Consider the following 19,558-nt stretch of genomic DNA (forward strand, 5'->3'; position numbering starts at 1 on the left):
TGGATTATTTATGCATCTATTTTCCGATTCATGGAAACGTTAAGGAGTTCAATTTTCTGGCATTTCTTTGAAGTGGTGGCGACGGCGGCATCCCCGTGCCAGGCCTCCCTAATGGTTGGCCTGCATTGTGTCCAAAACTTTAAAATGTGATTTCCTAATGGATTCCACTAGTCCATAAAAATTTACCACATTGCTGTTTTCTGAAATGATGTATTTGTCCACCATAAACAATAGCCACAATGCCTTTTTTGGGGGCAAACATTAATACTCTGGACGAAGAAGAGTTTGTGGGCGTGAACCATGTTTGCACTTGAAAGAAATTTTGTTTATCATAAAAATGTTGCCATGTGTAACATCTGCTCTTACTCAGGATGAGCAAAATAGAATGATTGACACATGGAAGCATGCCACCAAGAACACAATGTTCAGTGAGTGGCTTGATGAATGGTGGGAATTGAAGGGACTGCTGCTGAATCTTCACAGGTATCGACACCAGAGAATAGTATCTCGTAAGGTATTTATGGTGCATAAACCTCTTCCCTCTTGTGCTTTTTGATTCAGCCGGCAATTTGTTTCTCCTAGCAAAATACATATTTTAACCACTTGCACGCATTAAGTTTTGAAACTATTTTGAGAATACGAGATGCACGAGTCCATGGATCTAATTAAGTGATTATAATTTTAAGCCTGGCTGGAAAGATATCTTTTGGATGAATCAAAATGAGCTTGAAGCGGAGATTAGGAAAGTTCTCGTGATCGATTCAACCCTTGATCCAAGAAGAAAGGCGTACCTTATACAAAATCTAATGACCAGGTTTCTACTTGCTTACTATTTTCAATGATTCATGTTAGATCCCAAGTTATTATTTGTGTCAATAGCTTTGAGTTTCACATTCAGGAAACTCTATATTTTTCAGATTGTTTGGTGTTCATCCCATTTATTGGGCTGTTTGATTTGTTTCTTTTTCTGGTAGTGCTCAGTTACAGAAAGTCGATATTGTTTAGTTCGTGTCATATAAGCTTATTTCCAAATTGTTTTTATTTCTGCTATTAAGAATTTTTTATTATTATTATTTATTACAGTTTGTATTGTTCATTAATATAGTTACACACACTACTTTTTTTCCGTTGTTCTTGACTTGGTGTTACGAAATTCTTAGTCCAATTATCATCTTTTATTTAGTCGGTGTATAGCTTCCCAGCAAAAAAATTCACAAGCCAAAAGCGGTGAAGCACAATATAGTGAAGATTTTCTTTGTTGTTCCCCTTCCTTTCGTGATCCAGATAAAAAAAAAAATTTGGATGTGAACATTACAAAAGAAACTGCAAGCATCGTGCTGCTTGCTGCGGAAAATTGTTTACTTGCAGATTCTACCATGATGAAGTCAATGATCATTCGATGGATAGGTAACATTTGGATAATTGGTTGGGTTTGAAGGAATCATGTTAACATATCAGTGCGGGCGAAGGCAGCTAGAGAGAGGCTTGAAAATTTACAGACTTCGATGCTCAATACGGGAATAATGGCGGATGGGTACAAGGAAATCAGAAGGGATGATGAACTATTAATGGAAGCAGGAAGATTGTTTCTTGCACATAAAACAAAATGTGAATAAATAAAGAAAGGGGATAGATGTATCAAATTCTTTCATGATCTCATTAAAAGGAACAACAAGAGGAAATCGGTGGTTGCAATTCAGAAACAGGATGGTGAAACTACTTCAGATATTGATGAAGTTGCGCAGCAGTTCATTGATCATTTCAAGGGGTTGTTGGGATGCAAGGTGGCACGAAGTAATGTACAGCGAGAAAACATATCAGATGCGTCGTGTGTTTCAGCTGCAAATTGGCAATATCTAACGGATTCAGTCACCATTGAAGAAGTCCGTTTAGCACTATTTGATACTGATAATGACAAAGCCCCTGGCCCGGATGGATTTGGCTATTTCTTCTTCAAGAAGGCATGGAATACGGTTGGTAGAGATGTCTTTGAAGTAGTACAAGAATTCTTTGTTAGTGGGCGCATCTTGAGACAGTAGAACCATTCTATTATTGCATTGGTGCCTAAATCTGTAGATGCATCATCGGTTCACCACTATCGTCCAATATCATGTTGCACATTATTCTACAAAATCATCTCCAAAATCCTAGTTGAGAGATTGAGGAAAGTCATTGGCGGTTTAGTTGATGAGGCACATGCACCTTTCATGAAGGGTAGGTCTATTGTGGATAACATACATCTTGCACAAGAATTTTTAAGAAAGTATGCTCGTAAGTGTGACTCTTCTCGGTGCACCTTAAAAGTTGATATGCAAAAAGTTTATGATACAGTGGACTGGGACTTCCTACATGAGGTACTTACTTTTCTGAACTTCCCTACCAAATTTGTTGAATGGATAATGGAATGTCTCTACGGCATCGTATTCTATTACACTTAATGGGCGATATTATGGGTACTTTGAAAGCAAGAGAGGACTCAGACAAGGTGATTCGCTATCTCCATTCTTATTTGCTCTTTGTTTTGAAGTACTTTCTCGGTTACTCAAACGTATGTCGAGCCAACTCGTTTGGCTTTCATCCAAAATGCAATAACCTACACATAACGCATTTAGCATACGCAGATGATTTGTTACTCCTATCTCGTGGTGATGTACATAGTGTGTCTATGGTTATGAAATGTTTGAATGAGTTTGGAGATATGGCTGAGTTGAGAGTGAACTTCTTAAAGTCCAGTATTTACATTAGGGGTGAGCAAGATTTGCAGTTAATTTATGCAAGAATCCATTTTGAATTATGTTAGTTTTCGAACGGAATTATGTGTTTTTTTGGTTTTGTTGAATGTCGATATAGGAATTGAGAAAAAGGTGTACAAGAAGCATAAGGATGCAAGAAGAGCAGAGTCTCGCGTGCTCTCGCGTGAGAACAAGCGCAGCCGCGCAAGCATTGCAGCAAAGAAGGCCAGAATTGCAGCAGGGCAAACACAATAGACCAGGAGCTTGCGTGCGGTAGCGCCGAATCACGCGCAACCGCGTGCAAGAGGCGTGAAAAATCCGAATTTCAGCGGACTTGCGGAATAAGAAGGAACACTAGGTCACAAAAAAAAGCGAGAGCCGTTTTCTTGAGAGAATTCACGTGAGAGACGAGAGCACACGCTGGAAAAGAAGAATTGGAGCGACAATATCGATCATGAAGACGAAAAACGACGAATCTGTGGATAGAAACACCACTTCTGATTTGTTATCTGATTCCTTCACCTTTATTTCCTTGTGTTGCGATGTCTAAACCTTCAAACATGCTTTGTTTTTGTTTAGATTTCAGTATGAACTAATTTTTCCATTCTAGAGGATGACGTAGTTTTGTTGATACGATAATTTTGACTCGGTTCTTTATATAATTGAATTTCTTTTGGATTTAATTGTGTTTCTTTGCTTTTAATCGCGTGTAATTTACTGGCCATAAATTGTTTGTTGTCTGATTAATTCTACAACTCGGGAGAGGAAATAAGATTATAGATCATTAGAAATACATCGTTGAATGTTTATATCGTTCGGAAGGCGTATAAATTTAGCCAGGCCTAGGTAAGAATATCGTTTGCATTTGACATTTGAACATTAGATTTTTATTAGGAATGTTTGGGTCAAATTTTGAATGATACAATTTATTCGTCATTTGGGAAAGAAAGAATAAAATAATTAAGTGTTCTTGGCCATTAAATAATCGAAATTCATGAATATAAATGCAACCGGGAATAATTATCGTAGAAACTTAATGAAATCACTCCTCTAGATATTTTCTCTCTTTGATATTTTCTCGATTCGGTGATTAGATTAATATTTATTTGCAATTAATTGATTTGAAGTAAACCAAACATTTTGTTGTGTTTTCTAAATAAAGTCGTGACTATTTTAATTACAAGCACTGATATATTTTTACATACACACTTCTCGTGAGAACGATACTTTACTTACATATATTAAAACTTGACAACCGTGCGCTTGCGAGCGGAAAAACGCAACATATAGACTTCTTTCATTGCATGACCTGCAATTGTTGCTTGGGAATGGGGCTGCTGGACCATAAGTGCACAGAGAAAGGTCTTCAGACCAATTGCTCCATTTGTTGTGATTTTTTATTTACATCAAGTGCAACTATGAGGGCTCTGCCCTGTGGTCATTGCTTCCATTCTGCTTGTTTTCAGGTTTGTTTATCTGCTTTAGTATTCATCTGATTTTTCTTATATAGTTTATCTATAGAAATGCTGAACATTTTATTCTCATCTCAGGCATATGCTTGCACTCATCACGTCTACCCCATATGCAGCAAGTCTGTGGGAGACATGTCAGTAAGAATGTGCTCTTTCTTCAAAAGATTTAACTTATTCTGAATCATTGCTTGATGATTTTGGGTTGAGTCTCGGTATTAAGCGAGAGTGGACTCTGTTGAACTATATCACATCTTTGAATGGATTCATCATTCTTCATGATGGTGTTGATGTTAACGTGAAATTTCCTGAGATTGTGTTTCGATCAAATTATTAAAGGACTGTATCTCAAGTAGTCCAAATTTATATTATATATGATTGAAAATTGAAAAATTATTAAAGTAGTAGAGATACTTGATCAAATACATTCTTTAGTGATAATATGAGTAGCATGGATTGATGTATTTTCTAACCACCGGCCTATAATTCTCCCATTACTTTGGTATCTTTTATTTGTTGATAGACCCCTTTCTCTTATTCAGGTCTATTTTGGCATACTTGATGTTCTGAGATCTTGCTAGAAGAATACAGAAATCGACGTCAAGTGAGCTTCGAAAATCCTACACTTTTACTTTATTCACGCCGTTTATTTTTGTAAATGACCAAGAAAATTCACTTCTACGTGCAGAATATATTATGCAATGACGGCGAGTCTGCAAAAGAAAAGGAACTGCACCATTTCATTGGATGTATCACAAATGTGGCTTATGTGTGGATCTTACAGCACAAGGGTAATCAAAGGTTGAACAAGATGCTAATTGCTCCACATAATTTGTTCGTAAAGGGTTATTTTCGCATTGTACCGGAACGGTTCTTGTGTAGAACATAATTTCTGTGATCGTTGTAACTTAGAAGAGGAGCACTTAAAGTTCCTTTTCTAGTTTATTTTAAAACCTGTTATCCATTCTTCGTACACAGGTTTGTAATTAATGTTCTTTGAATAAAATTCTATAAATATATATATTATATAAAAAATTCAAATAAATATAATTATGTAAAAAAATAAAAATTCTTCACTTTATTTGTCCATGTCAGCTCTAATGGTTTTTCTTAATAATTAATTCAATTTGAAATGTAAAATAGTAAATCGGATTAATTATTATTTATAACACAAAAATATTATTTAGCAATAAATCGTAGGTTTACTCGTTGTGCACTAACATCATGGAAAAAACAAAAACAAAAACAAAAGAACGATGATTTTTTTAGATTTTTGTAAAAAAAAAAAAAACAATAATTTTATGAAAATTGAAATGAACGTGAGGTGATCCAAACAGATATTCGACCCAACCGGAACAATATGACAGCATCAAATCTTCTTTTGGTGCTAACTGTAAATTTGGGAACTTCAAATAATTTCAGGAAGAAAGTGAAATGTTATGCAGCTTCTCGTTGGTCCCAACTGACGCTCAGCTTGTAAAGCATCCTTCTTTTTGACCTAATTCGCATATCCATGTAATTTCTTGAAGTCCTAGCTTCTTAATTTACGTGGGGGTCTCTTCTTTGTTTTTTATTTGTTCTAACTTGCTGAGTTGTTGATTTTTTGTATTAGCAGTTTGGATTTATTGTCAACAGATCTTACGAGCAGGTACCGTATCATGAGTTTTCCTTTACTGATGTCGAATCAATATTTTATTATCTGTAATCTTGCATTAATTTCTTAAAAATTAACAAATCGGTCCATGGCTTTAATTTACTTCCCTTTGCTAGCTCCTTGCTCGATAAGATTTCGCTTGTTTTCATTTGTTTGATTTTTTTTTTCGGCTTGCTGATTTAAGTTTTTGGGGGGAATGATGTTCAGATAGATAAAAGGCGGAATCAGTATCATAGGAGGCAAAGGTTTGGGTGGGAAAGAAGGGGACTTTTCAAAGGGAAAGATAAAATACAGTAAAGAAGGTGAATTTTCAGAGATAAGTAAATGGGGGGTTCAAAAAAGGAGGGGCCGTCCGCACCTGCACTCAGAAAGGACCCATACGAGGTGCTTTGCGTGTCAAGGGATGCATCTGATCAGGAGATTAAGACTGCTTATAGAAAGCTTGCTCTCAAGTAAGTTTTTCTGTTGCCTTTTCTTTTTATTCGATTTACGTTTACTATATGTCAGCGTTCCTTCTTGTATGGCCACTTATGTGGAAAGTCTCCAAGTCTGCGCTTGGAGTTTAATGAATCTTGGGGGTATTTGGTTTGTTATTTAGTTTCTAATCATTTGTTTTTCACGGTTGTTGGTGTCTTTATGTTATTACTTGAGGTAGAGATTGATTGGAAAATCCATTGTTCTTAATGGGCTTTGTGGTTTTGAATGGAGGTGTCAGATCTTATTTTTTCATTCAATTGTTTTTTGCAGTTTGAGGATATATTTTAGGACTAATAATGAATTTGGTTGCACAGTCTGCTCCACTCCCTAGTCTTGATTTTGGACCATTGGATTGTAATTAGTTTTCTCTTGGTGAGGAGTTTTGCGGCTGAGTTGTCTTGCTCAATGCTAACAAATGATTTCCATCTTTAATGAACCACGAAGTGTTTTGTGAACTAATATGGAGTCTGCTTTTTATTTTATTTTTTTGTTCATTATGTCCTGTATTCGTGTGGGGATGGCTGCAATGAATTTTTGTGTAATTATGAGTTTGAGAATACTACTTCTCTATTTCAAGTCAATAGTCTATTTTTGCCGGCCTTTTACACTGATGATTTGCAAGAATAGACCTTTACAAAAAAAAATTCTAAAAATAAGCCTCACTCCATAAAAAACAAGTTGTCCCACATGTAATACCATCTATTGAGGTCTATATAGAAAAATGTGTACAAGTCTATTATTGCTAAGGTCCCCTTGTATGCCGACATACATAGAATATCTGCCCAGGTAAATAGCAGAAAAACCGATGTCTAGACTCTAGAAGTTCTCTTTGTCGGGTTAAGGAATAATCCTAGAAATCTACAGGTATCATCCAGACAAGAATACAAGCAATCCTGAAGCTTCGGAACACTTCAAGGAAGTTGCATATTCATATAGCATCTTATCTGATCCAGAGAAGAAGAGGCAGTATGATAAGTCAGGTTTTGAGGTACACTACTTTCTTCTCTGTTATCCCATTTTGTTTTGCAGACTTAATTGTTTTTTTTCCCTGATTTGATATGTTTAAGCTTATGCTGTGTTTTGTTGAATGGATATGAATTTCAATATTATGTTTGTTACTGCTTGAATAAGAGTTTTCTAATTATAGTAGCATCTGTCATTGATCTTATTAGGCCCTTGACGCTGAGGGAATGGATATGGAGATTGATTTGTCCAACCTTGGAACTGTGAACACAATGTTTGCAGCTTTATTCAGGTTATATTTATACTTCTTTTCTAATTTAGACTAAGTCGTTAATATATTATACTTTGTGACTAATTTGTAAGTTGTTCGAATATCTTTATTTGGTTAGCAAGCTTGGTGTCCCTATCAAGACAACAGTATCTGCTAATGTTCTTGAAGAGGCTTTGAATGGCACTGTAACGGTTAAACCACTTCCAATTGGAAGTTCAGTCAGCGGCAAAGTACATGCCTCCCCTAACTGCGTAGAAAAAATGTTAGTTGTGTTTCTGTTATTTTATGGATTGGTTAATAGATTTCTCCTTTTGTCTAAAATCAGGTAGAAAAGCAGTGTGCTCACTTCTATAGTGTAAGCATTGATGACGAACAAGCAGAGGCTGGAATTGTAGTTAGAGTGACTTCAGCATCTCAAAGTAAATTTAAGGTGGAGATACTTCTTTTACCCATATTCAGCTCAACTCATCCTTATATCTTTCTAATTTGTAGAGAAACATTATTCTTTTTGTTCCTCGAAATGGAGGGACTGGAGTTCAATTCTAATAGTTCCTTTTGACATTTATTTTCAGCTTTTATTCTTTGAACAAGATGCAAACGGGGGATATGGGTTGGCCTTGCAGGTAATTTAATTTATTTTCCCAGTCCTCTCACTGGTAGAAACATGGAATCTGCTTTTGTTAGGAAAAGTTCCTTGTTTAGCTCCTTTAGCTTGAGATTGATTTCTCTTATATCTTTCAAACAATTCGAAGGTCACTTAAATAATGAGTTGAATGGTTGTTAAGCTACTTGAGGTCGGATATGTGGAGAATTGGATTTTATTACATTTATTGTGATACTTGACACGTGCTTCTTTTCAAATTGTATCAGTTCTATGTGAGCTATCTTTATACCTAATAATTATTTGTTTGCATTTGGTTAGAATGCTGAGTAAATTTTAGAAACATGCTCAATTGAATAGGCAGTCCTTGTTTTATGAACTTTTGCTACTGTTATGAACATTCACAGGAAGATAGTGAGAAGACAGGCAAGAATACTTCAGCTGGAATGTATTTCCTGCATTTCCAGGTGTACAGAATGGATTCGACTATAAATGCGGTGCGTGAGTTATTTTCTCTACTTTTTCCCAATCAAGAGTTTTGCACCGTTTATTTTGTTTATTAGTACAACTGTTTTATTGGTGTAGTTGGCAATGGCTAAGGATCCAGAAGCTGCTTTCTTTAAAAGGCTTGATGGACTTCAGCCTTGTGAGGTCTCAGAACTAAAAGCTGGCACTCACATATTCGCTGTTTATGGTCTGGGCTTTTTATAACAAATGCAAATATGTAGAACTTTTTGTCATATCGACTAAATGCTAATGATTGCTTGAAGGTGGCTTAAAATTCCTTCACGGACTGACATTTTGCATGTTGTTGCAGGAGATAACTTCTTTAAACCTGCTTCCTACATAATTGAGGCTCTATGTGCAAAGTCATATGAGGATACAACTCATAACCTCAAGGATGTTGAAGCTCAGATTTTGAGAAAGAGAAATGAGCTGCGCCAATTTGAGGCAGAATATAGGAAGGTGTTCCTTCTTCTCCAGCCCTGTTTTATTATGAATTTTGTAATACTGGTTGCGCATGCATGTCTTTGTCACATCTCTGTCTTTCTTTGTTTTCAGGCATTGGCACAATTCCAAGAAGTCACCAATAGATATAGCCAGGAAAAGCAATCTGTAAGTTGGCTTCAGAAGGAATCTTTTCTTCTGTTCCTGCTCTTAGAGCTTATTAAACTCCTTTGACTCCACAGAATTTTTTTATTAACGAGCATGGATAAATACGTCACTGAGATAGGTCAAAAAGAGCAATATCTTGTGAAACCAATTTCTGTAATGGAATTCGAACATTTCTTTTATTTTTGACTTATCTAGTCAGCCTCTTACTCCAGTTATACTAGGTGTTTCTAAAGTCAATTTATACTTACTATTACCAGACCCTGTTATTACTGTCAATTTGACTAGTGCACATATATTGAAACTCGTAGACAGTGGTACAAAAAGAAAGGACGTCCTAGATGATGAGGTTCTTATTGCTGGTCAATTCTGATTTTAAAGTGAAGAGATCAAACTGAGACTTTTGATTGAAAAACAGTTGCAAGTTAGGGGCAATCCTTTACCTTCTATAAATTCCCAGCCATTAGCTTGTATTTCCTGCTTGCATTCAGCCCCTGGTAAGCTGTGTCCAGCGAGAACAATATTTTTGGCTGCTTACATGGGTGAGACTGTTCAGAGATGCAAGATGTACTTTTCCTCTCCTTTTTTCGGGCGATGAGGAGTGTTAGAGGAGCAGTCCTTCGGCTTGGTCCACAGTAGCAGCAGTTGGCTTGGGAAATATCTCTGTTAGCCAATTTTCTTATCATTATATTAATTCTCAATAGGATTTCCTTTTCAAATTTCTATTTTGTTCTTATCATTATATTAATTCTCAAAAGGATTTCCTTTTCAAATTTCTATTTTGTTTATCTGACTTGGTTGAGTAAGTGTTAAAAGGATATGTCACCAACACGCTGATCCCACCTTCTTTGCGGTAGCTTTTGCCTCAAATATTTAATTGATTCTTACCTTCGATGCTACTTGTGAACAGGTTGACGAGCTGCTAAAACAGCGAGATGGCATCCATGCAGCTTTTACCACAGCGAGATCTGTTTCCTTATCTAGTGGGAGTGGCCATTTTAGTAATGGAAGCAGCAGTAAATTTCTAGCTGATGATTATAAATCCGAGAGTCCAGGGGAAGAGGGAAGTTCAGATTCAAAGGACAAATCTTCGAAGAAGAAATGGTTCAATCTTAACCTAAAGGGATCCGATAAAAAGTTATGAGACTGGTCATAAATTATGCTTGATCCCTGAGTTTGTAGTTATCTCTTGCTCGCAAGATTCTCCGGTTGTACTTTGCTGTCTATAGAAGGCTCCGGTGTTAAATGCTCGATCCCTTTGGGTTTTTGCAGGTCGTTCCTTTGCGATATTATTTCTGTATAATTTTGAAATATGCAGATGCTTTTGTAAGTAGATATCCTATTCTTGGATGAGTGGGTCTCATGTGAGACCGTCTCACTGATCTTAATCTGTGAGACGGGTCAACCCTACCCATATTCACAATAAAAAGTAATACGTTTAGCATAAAAAGTAATACTTTTTCATGGATGACCCAAATAAGATATCCGTCTCACCAATACGACCCGTAAGATCGTGTCACACAAGTTTTTGCCTTCTTTAGATATGTTTAATATTCAATGCCAGCGTTGGTCGTTGGGATTTCTATATAAACCGTAGTGGAATTCGTTGTGATGCTATTGTTGCAACTATTTCATTTTATTTGTTTGTAAGCTATGTTTTTTATTTTGTGACTAGCGAGGTTTTATTTAGTGATTATATTATATGTTACATCTTTCAGGAAATTTCAATGTTATGATGTAACACTAACAAAACATTTATGATGTATCACACCATATGTTTTATTATTTTAAGTTAATATTGTTAGATATACAACACCATAATCAAATAAAAACTTCAGACCCAATTAACTTAACTTAAATAAAAAAATTCGAAAATACGAAGATATCCTGAATCTTTTCGGACAATTCTTTTTGAGAAGGAAAAAAATGTCATATAATTTATGTCTTTGACGTGAAAAATCACATTGCAGGTGTTTGAAGCTATTATATCGATTAGAAATTTTTTGGACTATAAAGGTAATTTATTTGATTTTTAAGTTCATTGCAATTTATATTTTTATCTTAAATAATATAATTTGAGTAAAAAAAATTTATTAAATAATATAGCCTGTAGTAAATAATAATAACAATTTGACCCGAAATTAGATCCAACTTGTATAGAGACCCGCAAGAAAAGATCCGAGTCCCTCCGCCTCCATATATAAAACGCCACTGGCGAGTTTCCCATAATAACAACAATGGAGGCACAGCTTCTCTCTCTCTCCTCTTCTCTTCTCCAATTTAATCAAATACCGTTTCTTTTGTTTGATCAACAACTCCCCAAATCGAGGTAACAATTAACAAGAAAAAGAGCTTAATTTCAGAGTGTTTTGATTCTATAATGGCTACGAATACAGAAAGATCGAACAAGGCGGCGTTGCACAATTTCACGATGCCTTGCGACCTGCGGTGGGGCAATCAGAGGTTCCTCCGCTGCATGAAAGTGAACTCCGATGGTCAAATCTCACCCCTCCGCCGCTTCACCACCACAACCACCGGTACTCATTCTTCTCATCATCATCATCATCACCGTTCAATTTCAATCCAACACCGCCACGCCGCAACCAGAGACAGAGAGAAAAGAGAATCCTCTGCTGATGGATCCCGCAAAGTGGGCTCCACCCCTCCGCCTACCGATCATGGGATCGCTGCCGTTAGAGAGAAGGTTATGCTCGATCTTCAAACAGCGGCTGACAAGATGAAAGACGCGATTTTTAAGGAGGGTCTGGAGGAGGGCGTGGATTCGGTCGCTGTTTCTCCGCCGCCGCCGCTCGCTGCTTTTCCGACACCGCCTTCGGCAGCGGTGGAGTTGCCTCACGGCGAGACCCATAGACCGTGGAGTTTGAGGACGAGACGAGCCGCGTGTAAAACAACGCCGTTGAATGGGTTTTCATCCGGTAGAAACGGTTGTGGTGGTTTCGCCAGAAGTGACTGCGGCGGCGGGAAGGCGTTGACGGTGGATGCGAGTATGCCCATTTCGGGATTCTCTCCGGTGTCGGCAGCGGCGACGGACAAATCTCCCCTACCGAGGAGTGGCGGCGAGAAGAAAGACCGGGAGAAATTCTCGGTGGCACTTTCAAAGAGAGCGATCGAAGAAGATTTCTTGACAATGGTTAACCACCGGCCCCCGCGCAGGCCCAAGAAAAGAGCTAAATTTATTCAGAAACAGTTGGATGTAAGTACATGAAAATTCTTACAATTTTATTTCAAAAACTATAAATTCAAAATCTGGAATTACTAATAATTATTGAATTTTTTTTATACAAAAAAACGCAGACACTATTTCCAGGATTGTGGTTGACAGAAGTTACAGCAGATATGTACAAGGTTACAGAACCAGCTCCGTAAACAAGAAGGCCATCTTTGGATTTCCATCATTCTCAGTGTTCTGAAGCTGAATTTTGAAGTTAAGGAAGGCTCCATTACAAAGTACTCTGGTAAAATGCGGAGTACAAGAAAAGAATTTAACGTTGTTTTCCGATGCTATTTTTTGTTTAGTCTTGATTTATACTTGTTTCATATAATATATATTGGGAATAAAGAATTAGAAAAGGTTGTTGGGATGGGGATTTTTTTTTTTTTTTTTGTGTGTGGGTGAATTGATACCACAATGGCTCGCACATCACATGGTTTTTCGTGCGTGTTCAACGAGGTATCAAATGGGCTGGACCTATCCAACATGTTAACCCATTACAGATGTAGGATGGGCTTCACCAGTCAATCTATATAAGATGATGGGCCGGCCAAACCTAAGATTTAAGCTCCACAATTTGTAGGTATCTAACACCTTATTGCATTGGCATTTAGTGCACCCGCACATTTCTTATTTTTGAAAGAGAGAAAAATCAGATGCCTCGATTAAAAAATAATTACAAACTCATGCAACTAATTCTCCCATCTTATTTATAAAAAAATCTCTAAGATCCCTTAATTAAATTATTAGAATTCATCTTATTTGACGATGTTTAACGAAGGAAGACACTATATCGATCTATATAGTTACCATAAATATATATAACTCAATTTCACATTATCTTTTGTGAGACGGTTTTATGGGTGAGAAGGGTCGGCTCGATTTATAACTACCGTTAAAAGTAATATTTTTTACATTAAAAATAATATTTTTTTATGAGTTGGGTCATGTTTGAAATCAGTATTTTGAGACGGTCTCTAAGTGTTTGTGTTTTCCTAAACACTTAGTATAATAATGTGATGCCACTCTACATATCAATCGGCATAACTAACCAAATTAGATATCTGAAATTGAACCATCAAAATTTCTTAAAAATCATCCTTAAAAAATGTTCATTAATTTCCTTAACCCCACTAGAACATAATTATTTAAATTAAATTTAAGTTATTGGAAAAGAACGTTTTATGTTTTTCTGGGAAAAAAAAAAAAGAATGTTAATTTTGTGTTTTTCCAGTGTAAAAGTGAACATCATCCCCACTCACAAACTTTGCGTGTGATCCTGCTTGAAGCCCATCATTGGAAAAGTGATCCAATGACCATTTTCATGGTACTTCTGTTTGATTCTAGACTTCTAGTAAAGCTAATCACGAAGAATGTGAGTATGTGACGTATCGAAAACCATTTTATTTTGATGTATTAATGCTTGTTGGAATTTTTTTCCTAGTCATGGCTATTGGCTCCGTTGGTTCCAGCGTATTTTGATTATCAACCCCTACTCATTTTTCTTTCCGCATTCAAACCTGTTGCTTAATTTTCTGATTATTTAGGTCCATGTCTACGAGAAACTTCACAGTGTCCGTCTTTTTATTTACGAGGTCTTTATTCACAGTGCTTAATTTTTTGATTAAATTATTTCAGATTTAATTATGTGATATTTATGAGAATTCTTGGTATTTCAATATGTTTGGGATGATTGGGTTGATTGTAATGCCAAGAAATAGACGAATATGATCGGGAAATCCTTACATGTTCTTGAATGATTTGTTTATCGAGCATTGTCATGTTATTAACGTTAAATTTATCTATATACTTTATATTATTTGGTTCTAATCTAAATTTAATAATTTTGTTTATATGAAGTTATTTTAATGTCAAATCAAAAGAGAAAGAAAATAAATAATATTTTATCATTCTTTCAGCCAAGAATTGATAATCATTCTTCATCCGAGAGAACCGAGACTCATGCATCCATTCACATTGAGGAGCCCGGACCTCCTTCTAAAAGTCAAAGAGTTGTATTTGATAAAACTTCCCTTGAACGAGATCCTGGATTGTGTATTTCGATGTTATGCATTATTTTGTGACTACAATGAACATGTATCATAGTTATGATTTTAATTGTAATGCATTATTTTGTTTTTTGTTAAAAAAATTTAGCTCGGGTAGATTTCAAATCCTGGCTCCGCCACTGATCTCATTGTTTGAAGATTAAAAGTCCTCCTACATAGGACAAGAAGAATCGGTTCCATTCCACGCATATTTTGCTAAACTAATTTGTGTTGCAACAGAAGAGGGCTTATATGGATGGGAACCCTCACTGTAACGCTACTGCTAACTGAACCTGCTGACGAGTTTGAGTTTGAGTTTGAGTTTGAGTTCGAGCACGGCGACTTGCGGATTCATGAAAATCACGAGCGAGATTCATGATCACATTCATATTCATAGGCCAGAATATGTAAACCTATCTAAGCTCATCATCAGTACTCTAGAATTCGCTAGATAGAATACATACCAGGCTGCGAGCTAGCCACCAAATATTCACTGATCTGAGCTTGAGCTCGAATCAATTTAGGAGTGATGATTCGAATCACGACACAATTAATTATCCATCGCTGTGATAAAAAATTTGGAAAGGGAGAGTATATTTGCTTTCAAAAGTTCCATTTTCACACGAAACCTTATCCAGGTGCCATTAACACGTGAAATGCTAAAAATCCCATCATCTCATTAGTCGAATACTGATTCTGTAGACATGGGATGCATATGTTATCCCTACGTTGATTCTAGCTGAATTTATAGTAACATTTGGAGCAAATCTCATGATCCCACGCACCTATCTTCTTTACCTAATCAACTTTCAATATACCTTGTATTTTTAGAAAAATTCCAAATATTTTTAATAGTTTACTTAAATGAAAGAAAATGCCCACTTGAGCTCAGCTACCTACATTTTTTTCAAATGAATTCTTGACTGAGTTGGGCTTTTAATTACTCATGATAAATTAAATTTAATTTAATCCCTCGTTTCCCAAAAAAATCAAAAGCAAAATGGCCTCATTCATTTATTTATTTTGTTTTTGTATTTTTCGATGAATAGCAATTAAGTTGATTTAACATCTGTGGAATTAATGTGGCGTGCACTTTGAGAACAACGAAAATTGACAGATGTCATGGGACCTTAGTACCTTAAAACTGTTCTATCAATATCTCGTTTATCAAATTTCTTACTCGTGACCAAATTAATAAAAGAAATAATTATTTTTTCTTATTACATTATCATATTTTAGGTTTTGCATACACTAATTTTTAATTTCCGACTCAACATTCTCCTATGTTACATCAACATGCATGTTTGAGTGTTACGCAGCGTTAGGATCAAAATAACGGAAAAATAAAAGTTAGTATAATAAAACCAAACTTTGAAAACTAACACTCAAAATTGAATAATTTAGTGGCAAAAAAAAAATATTTTTTCAATTAATTAATATAAAAAATATTTTAAATTCATATGAGCACTTAATATTTGCATGATAAAATTACGTACTAAACTTGTGGTATAGGATTGGGTGTGTTGGGTCCACTTTTAGATTATAGTCAACTAAAAGATGATATACAGATGTTCCACTTGGTCACTACCAAGCTCGTGTAAATCTATTCCCATTCTCACGCGATCCGTCACCATCCAATAATATCATATCTACCTCATTTTTTATTCTAAATTTACAGATGTTCAATTAATTTTAACATGATTATGAAAGCTAGCAGGTCCATGAATTTATAGAGGGTTTCCTTTTCTTCTTCTTTTTACCTTTATCCCCGGCCCTAGATTTTGAGCTTTCACAAGTTGTTTCCACATCCTCTGATTAGACAACACATTGAGCATGAATTTGCCACTTAATTTTCTTTACATGAATGGACTGCTCCTTTGTTCTTTTTCTTCCTTCATCGTCACATAATTTGTAGCATTAAATGATCAAACTTTCCATTATGTAATAATTAAGTTAGTTAACACATTAATATATACATTTCAATCAACCCACAAAATCTTGATATTAATGAAAAATACATAGAATCCATTGCATAAAGTCGTATGTAATATCGTCAATAATTATATTCACAAACCAGAAAACTTATTATGTTTTTTTTCCCGGCCATCTTTTATATAGTAAAAGAGAGTTGGCTAATCGATCTCCAACAAACACATGCATAAAATTAAACAAATATCTCGTCGTGCTTACACAGAAGATCTAACTTTCCAAACAGTGAAAATCCAACAAAAACTTGAGCATTATCACATATATATAACATAGAAGTTGATATATTCAACGATCTCTTTTCAAAGGCCCTACCCGAGAAGAGAAAAGGGCAACCCCAAAGTCCAATGTATTATTTACCTAAACACCAATCTTTCTAAATTGCCACAACTCATCGGTTTCCCAAAAAGTACACCTTCCCAACTCATCTCCGAACCAATTAACACCCTCCGCGTGGCATTCGGCCAAGGAAATTTCCTGGGAATTCATCTCAGGCATCATTCCATAACTAGGAAGGTCGACATAGTAACAATCATCGTTGATTACAGAATATGCACGGGCAACTTGAATGCCACTACTTCTTAGATCTTCAGCAAAATCACCATGTTCTGAGTTAATATTTACAAGGTTATTTGGTTTTGGATGTAGAGAGTGGAGGGCCGGTTTAAGAACTGGTGAAGGGGCTGTAAATACTTGAGTTTCAAAGCTGGAGATTGAAGAAGAAGAAGAAGAAGCAGTTTGTTCTGATGATTCTTGTTTCATTTTTTCTAGTAATCTTGGTTTCCAAAACTTGCGAATTGCTTCGACAAATTTCTTGCTGTTGGAATCGACCTTCAGTTGCCGTGCCTGCTTTTGTACCCTCGTTCTCCAGTAATTTTTTATTTCGTTATCCGTTCTTCCTGGTAAATGCTGTGCAATTTTGGACCATCTACAGCCCCATAGAATGTTTAAATATCATATATTTTACGCATCTATTTTTTTTTTACTTAGGAGGAATTCTTGCCCGATTTTATACAAATTAAAATTACATTTACCTGTTTCCCAATTCTGAATGGAGCTCAAGAATCAAGAGCTGTTCATGTGGGGTGAGGTTTCCGCGCTTAATATCAGGCTTCAGATAATTCAGCCACCTCAATCTGCAACTCTTCCCTGTTCTCTTCAAACCTACATACACATGCGAAATTCATTCAAATAATGTCTAAACATGTACAATTTTTCTAACTAATACATTTTCCGACATCTTTAAAGGAATTTGTATTTTAAAAAAAAATTGATATGTAATTTTAATTCTTTTAGATTTTTATCCGATGTATAGTGAAGCTAAATCATGGAGATTTATTTATATATACCTGCACATTTGGCTAAGGAATTCCAACTGCCTTCACCATGGCAAGTCACGTATTGAATAAGAAGATTGTCTTCTTCAAGAGTCCACGGCCCTCTTCTTATCTCACTTCCATTTTCATACAAATCGCTTCCTATAACGCTACTTCTACTCATGATGATCAAAAGAACAATTAGAAAAGAAATATAAACCAAAGGGATTTCTTGGTTTAGCTTTCTTAAAAAGTTGGAGAGAAATTACTAAACTCAAAGCTGGTTTTATAGTACTTGTCAAAAAGATTAAATTTAAGGATAAAAGAATAATTAAATAAATAAAAAAGAAGTACACCCCACTTGGAGAGTTTCTTTAATTCTCCACATGATACGGCTTTTATCTTTTTGCCTAAAAATATCAATGATAGGCTATATGGAATTTTCTTTGAGTTGAGACTAGTTTTGTTTGAAATGAATGAATTAAATGAAAAGAAAGACGATGTGATACTCTTTGCGTGAGCATCAAACTCTACGGAGACTTCACACACCACATATATCCCCACTATTTCATTAAACCCCACCACCCACGCGGATATATATATNCACGCCCGAGCCCGGACCCGTGGCTGCGTGACTGTACAATGGGCTCCTATAACAATTACTTCGTATTCGTCCTCGCTTTTACGAAAATGATTAACTCAAGTTGCTATAGAAGTCCATTGTAAGCCATTATAAACTCATTTTAAATCTTTGATTTTTTCGATGTGGGACAAGGGTATCACAATCACCCCTCCTTCAGAACGTGACGTCCTCGTCGCTGCCTGACCCCTCGATCCACCAGCACCGAGAATCTAGAGGTGGCTCCTACAGGTTCAAGAGGTGGCTCCCGTCATGTAGCACTTTGCCCCTCAGGTTCAAGAGGTAGCTCTCATGCACGTAGCATTTTGCCTCGCATAACACTTATTTCCCGGTGTTCCATGCCCGTGACCGGCTCTGATACCATNAATCTTTTAACTTTTTATATGACTATTCATGTATTGAGTTAATATAGTTTATATATACTTCTATAAGTTCAAAAGTATATATAAAAACAGAAAAATATGTGAAATCATTTGCAAATATAGTCATTAGATGAGACATGTTAGTAAAATAAATGCCATAAATTTATTAAAATAGGCTTTACCTTAATTTTCATTTGAATGAAGGATACATTGTTCATTGATTTAAAATTATCAAACTTAGCCAAGATGTTGATATAATAATAAAGTATACAAAATGGAAATTTTGCATCTTTTTGTGATTTTAATTTTCTATATTATCAAATTTCAGTATTATTTACTCATCTTTCGATTTTTTTATAATTTTAGTTAATTTTATCATGAGTGCTGATGTAGCATTATATATGTTCGCGTTACATCGAAAAAAATATTAAAATTGTAAGAAAACAAAGATAGTGGATAAGACTAAAATTCAATAAGATAAATACAAAAATCGTAAAGAAATAAACATATTATACACACACAAACAATTTTCCCTATACAAAATATAGATATAATCTTTCAAAATTATACAAGACCAAATGTATACATCTACTATCTAATATTAAAAGCGTAGATTTTTTATAAAGGTTGAAGAAGGATGACGAGTTGGATGGACAGAACAAAGAAACGCCTCGAAAAAAGTTAGTAAAGGGAG

General features: G+C 35.5%; 3 protein-coding genes and 1 long non-coding RNA gene across 9 annotated transcripts; 3 read left to right on the top strand and 1 right to left on the bottom strand.

The window, feature by feature from the left end:
- Window positions 1-259: 259 nt before the first annotated feature.
- LOC140967702 (uncharacterized) lies at window positions 260-3,377 on the top strand. Its single transcript, XR_012173618.1, has 3 exons — window positions 260-514; window positions 687-814; window positions 1,184-3,377. It is a non-coding gene; the product is annotated as an uncharacterized lncRNA (long non-coding RNA).
- Window positions 3,378-5,524: 2,147 nt separating this feature from the next.
- On the top strand, window positions 5,525-10,661 carry LOC140967684 (chaperone protein dnaJ 15-like). 6 transcript variants are annotated; one of them, XM_073428386.1, is made up of 13 exons: window positions 5,525-5,716; window positions 5,814-5,849; window positions 6,063-6,307; window positions 7,197-7,320; window positions 7,505-7,587; window positions 7,685-7,796; window positions 7,892-7,996; window positions 8,139-8,189; window positions 8,575-8,664; window positions 8,753-8,861; window positions 8,985-9,133; window positions 9,230-9,283; window positions 10,191-10,661. In XM_073428386.1, the coding sequence occupies exons 3-13, from the start codon at window positions 6,180-6,182 to the stop codon at window positions 10,422-10,424; spliced, it is 1,239 nt and encodes a 412-aa protein (XP_073284487.1). In that variant the 5' UTR covers window positions 5,525-5,716; window positions 5,814-5,849; window positions 6,063-6,179; the 3' UTR covers window positions 10,425-10,661. The 6 variants fall into 6 exon arrangements, with proteins under 6 accessions (XP_073284487.1, XP_073284485.1, XP_073284486.1 ...); XM_073428384.1 differs by having other exon boundaries at window positions 5,817-5,849; XM_073428385.1 differs by lacking the exon at window positions 5,814-5,849.
- Window positions 10,662-11,474: 813 nt separating this feature from the next.
- Window positions 11,475-12,845, top strand: LOC140967696 (uncharacterized). Its single transcript, XM_073428400.1, has 2 exons — window positions 11,475-12,494; window positions 12,596-12,845. Exons 1-2 carry the CDS (start codon window positions 11,661-11,663, stop codon window positions 12,665-12,667), a joined length of 906 nt encoding a protein of 301 aa, XP_073284501.1. The 5' UTR covers window positions 11,475-11,660; the 3' UTR covers window positions 12,668-12,845.
- Window positions 12,846-16,702: 3,857 nt separating this feature from the next.
- Window positions 16,703-18,180, bottom strand: LOC140967697 (uncharacterized). The gene is made up of 3 exons (XM_073428401.1): window positions 17,896-18,180; window positions 17,581-17,710; window positions 16,703-17,474 (listed from the first exon to the last, which is right to left on the bottom strand). Exons 1-3 carry the CDS (start codon window positions 18,044-18,046, stop codon window positions 16,907-16,909), a joined length of 849 nt encoding a protein of 282 aa, XP_073284502.1. The 5' UTR covers window positions 18,047-18,180; the 3' UTR covers window positions 16,703-16,906.
- Between the last annotated feature and the right edge of the window lie 1,378 nt (window positions 18,181-19,558).

The sequence above is a fragment of the Primulina huaijiensis genome, unplaced genomic scaffold (assembly GCF_012295235.1).
Source record: "Primulina huaijiensis isolate GDHJ02 unplaced genomic scaffold, ASM1229523v2 scaffold26229_ERROPOS72855+, whole genome shotgun sequence".
In the NCBI taxonomy this organism is placed as follows: Eukaryota; Viridiplantae; Streptophyta; class Magnoliopsida; order Lamiales; family Gesneriaceae; genus Primulina; species Primulina huaijiensis.

What these genes read in the sequence shown, in the direction of transcription:
- LOC140967684 (XM_073428386.1), top strand. Translation starts at nt 6,180, where the DNA reads ATGGGGGGTTCAAAAAAGGAGGGGCCGTCCGCACCTGCACTCAGAAAG. An exon ending in TGGATTCGACTATAAATGCG is followed by an intron (nt 8,665 to 8,752) that starts GTGCGTGAGTTA and finishes TTATTGGTGTAG; the next exon opens with TTGGCAATGGCTAAGGATCC. An exon ending in TCACATATTCGCTGTTTATG is followed by an intron (nt 8,862 to 8,984) that starts GTCTGGGCTTTT and finishes ATGTTGTTGCAG; the next exon opens with GAGATAACTTCTTTAAACCT.
- LOC140967696 (XM_073428400.1), top strand. Translation starts at nt 11,661, where the DNA reads ATGGCTACGAATACAGAAAGATCGAACAAGGCGGCGTTGCACAATTTC. An exon ending in TTATTCAGAAACAGTTGGAT is followed by an intron (nt 12,495 to 12,595) that starts GTAAGTACATGA and finishes AAAAAAACGCAG; the next exon opens with ACACTATTTCCAGGATTGTG.
- LOC140967697 (XM_073428401.1), bottom strand. Translation starts at nt 18,046, where the DNA reads ATGAGTAGAAGTAGCGTTATAGGAAGCGATTTGTATGAAAATGGAAGT. An exon ending in TTCCTTAGCCAAATGTGCAG is followed by an intron (nt 17,711 to 17,895) that starts GTATATATAAAT and finishes ATGTGTATGTAG; the next exon opens with GTTTGAAGAGAACAGGGAAG. An exon ending in CATTCAGAATTGGGAAACAG is followed by an intron (nt 17,475 to 17,580) that starts GTAAATGTAATT and finishes ATGGGGCTGTAG; the next exon opens with ATGGTCCAAAATTGCACAGC.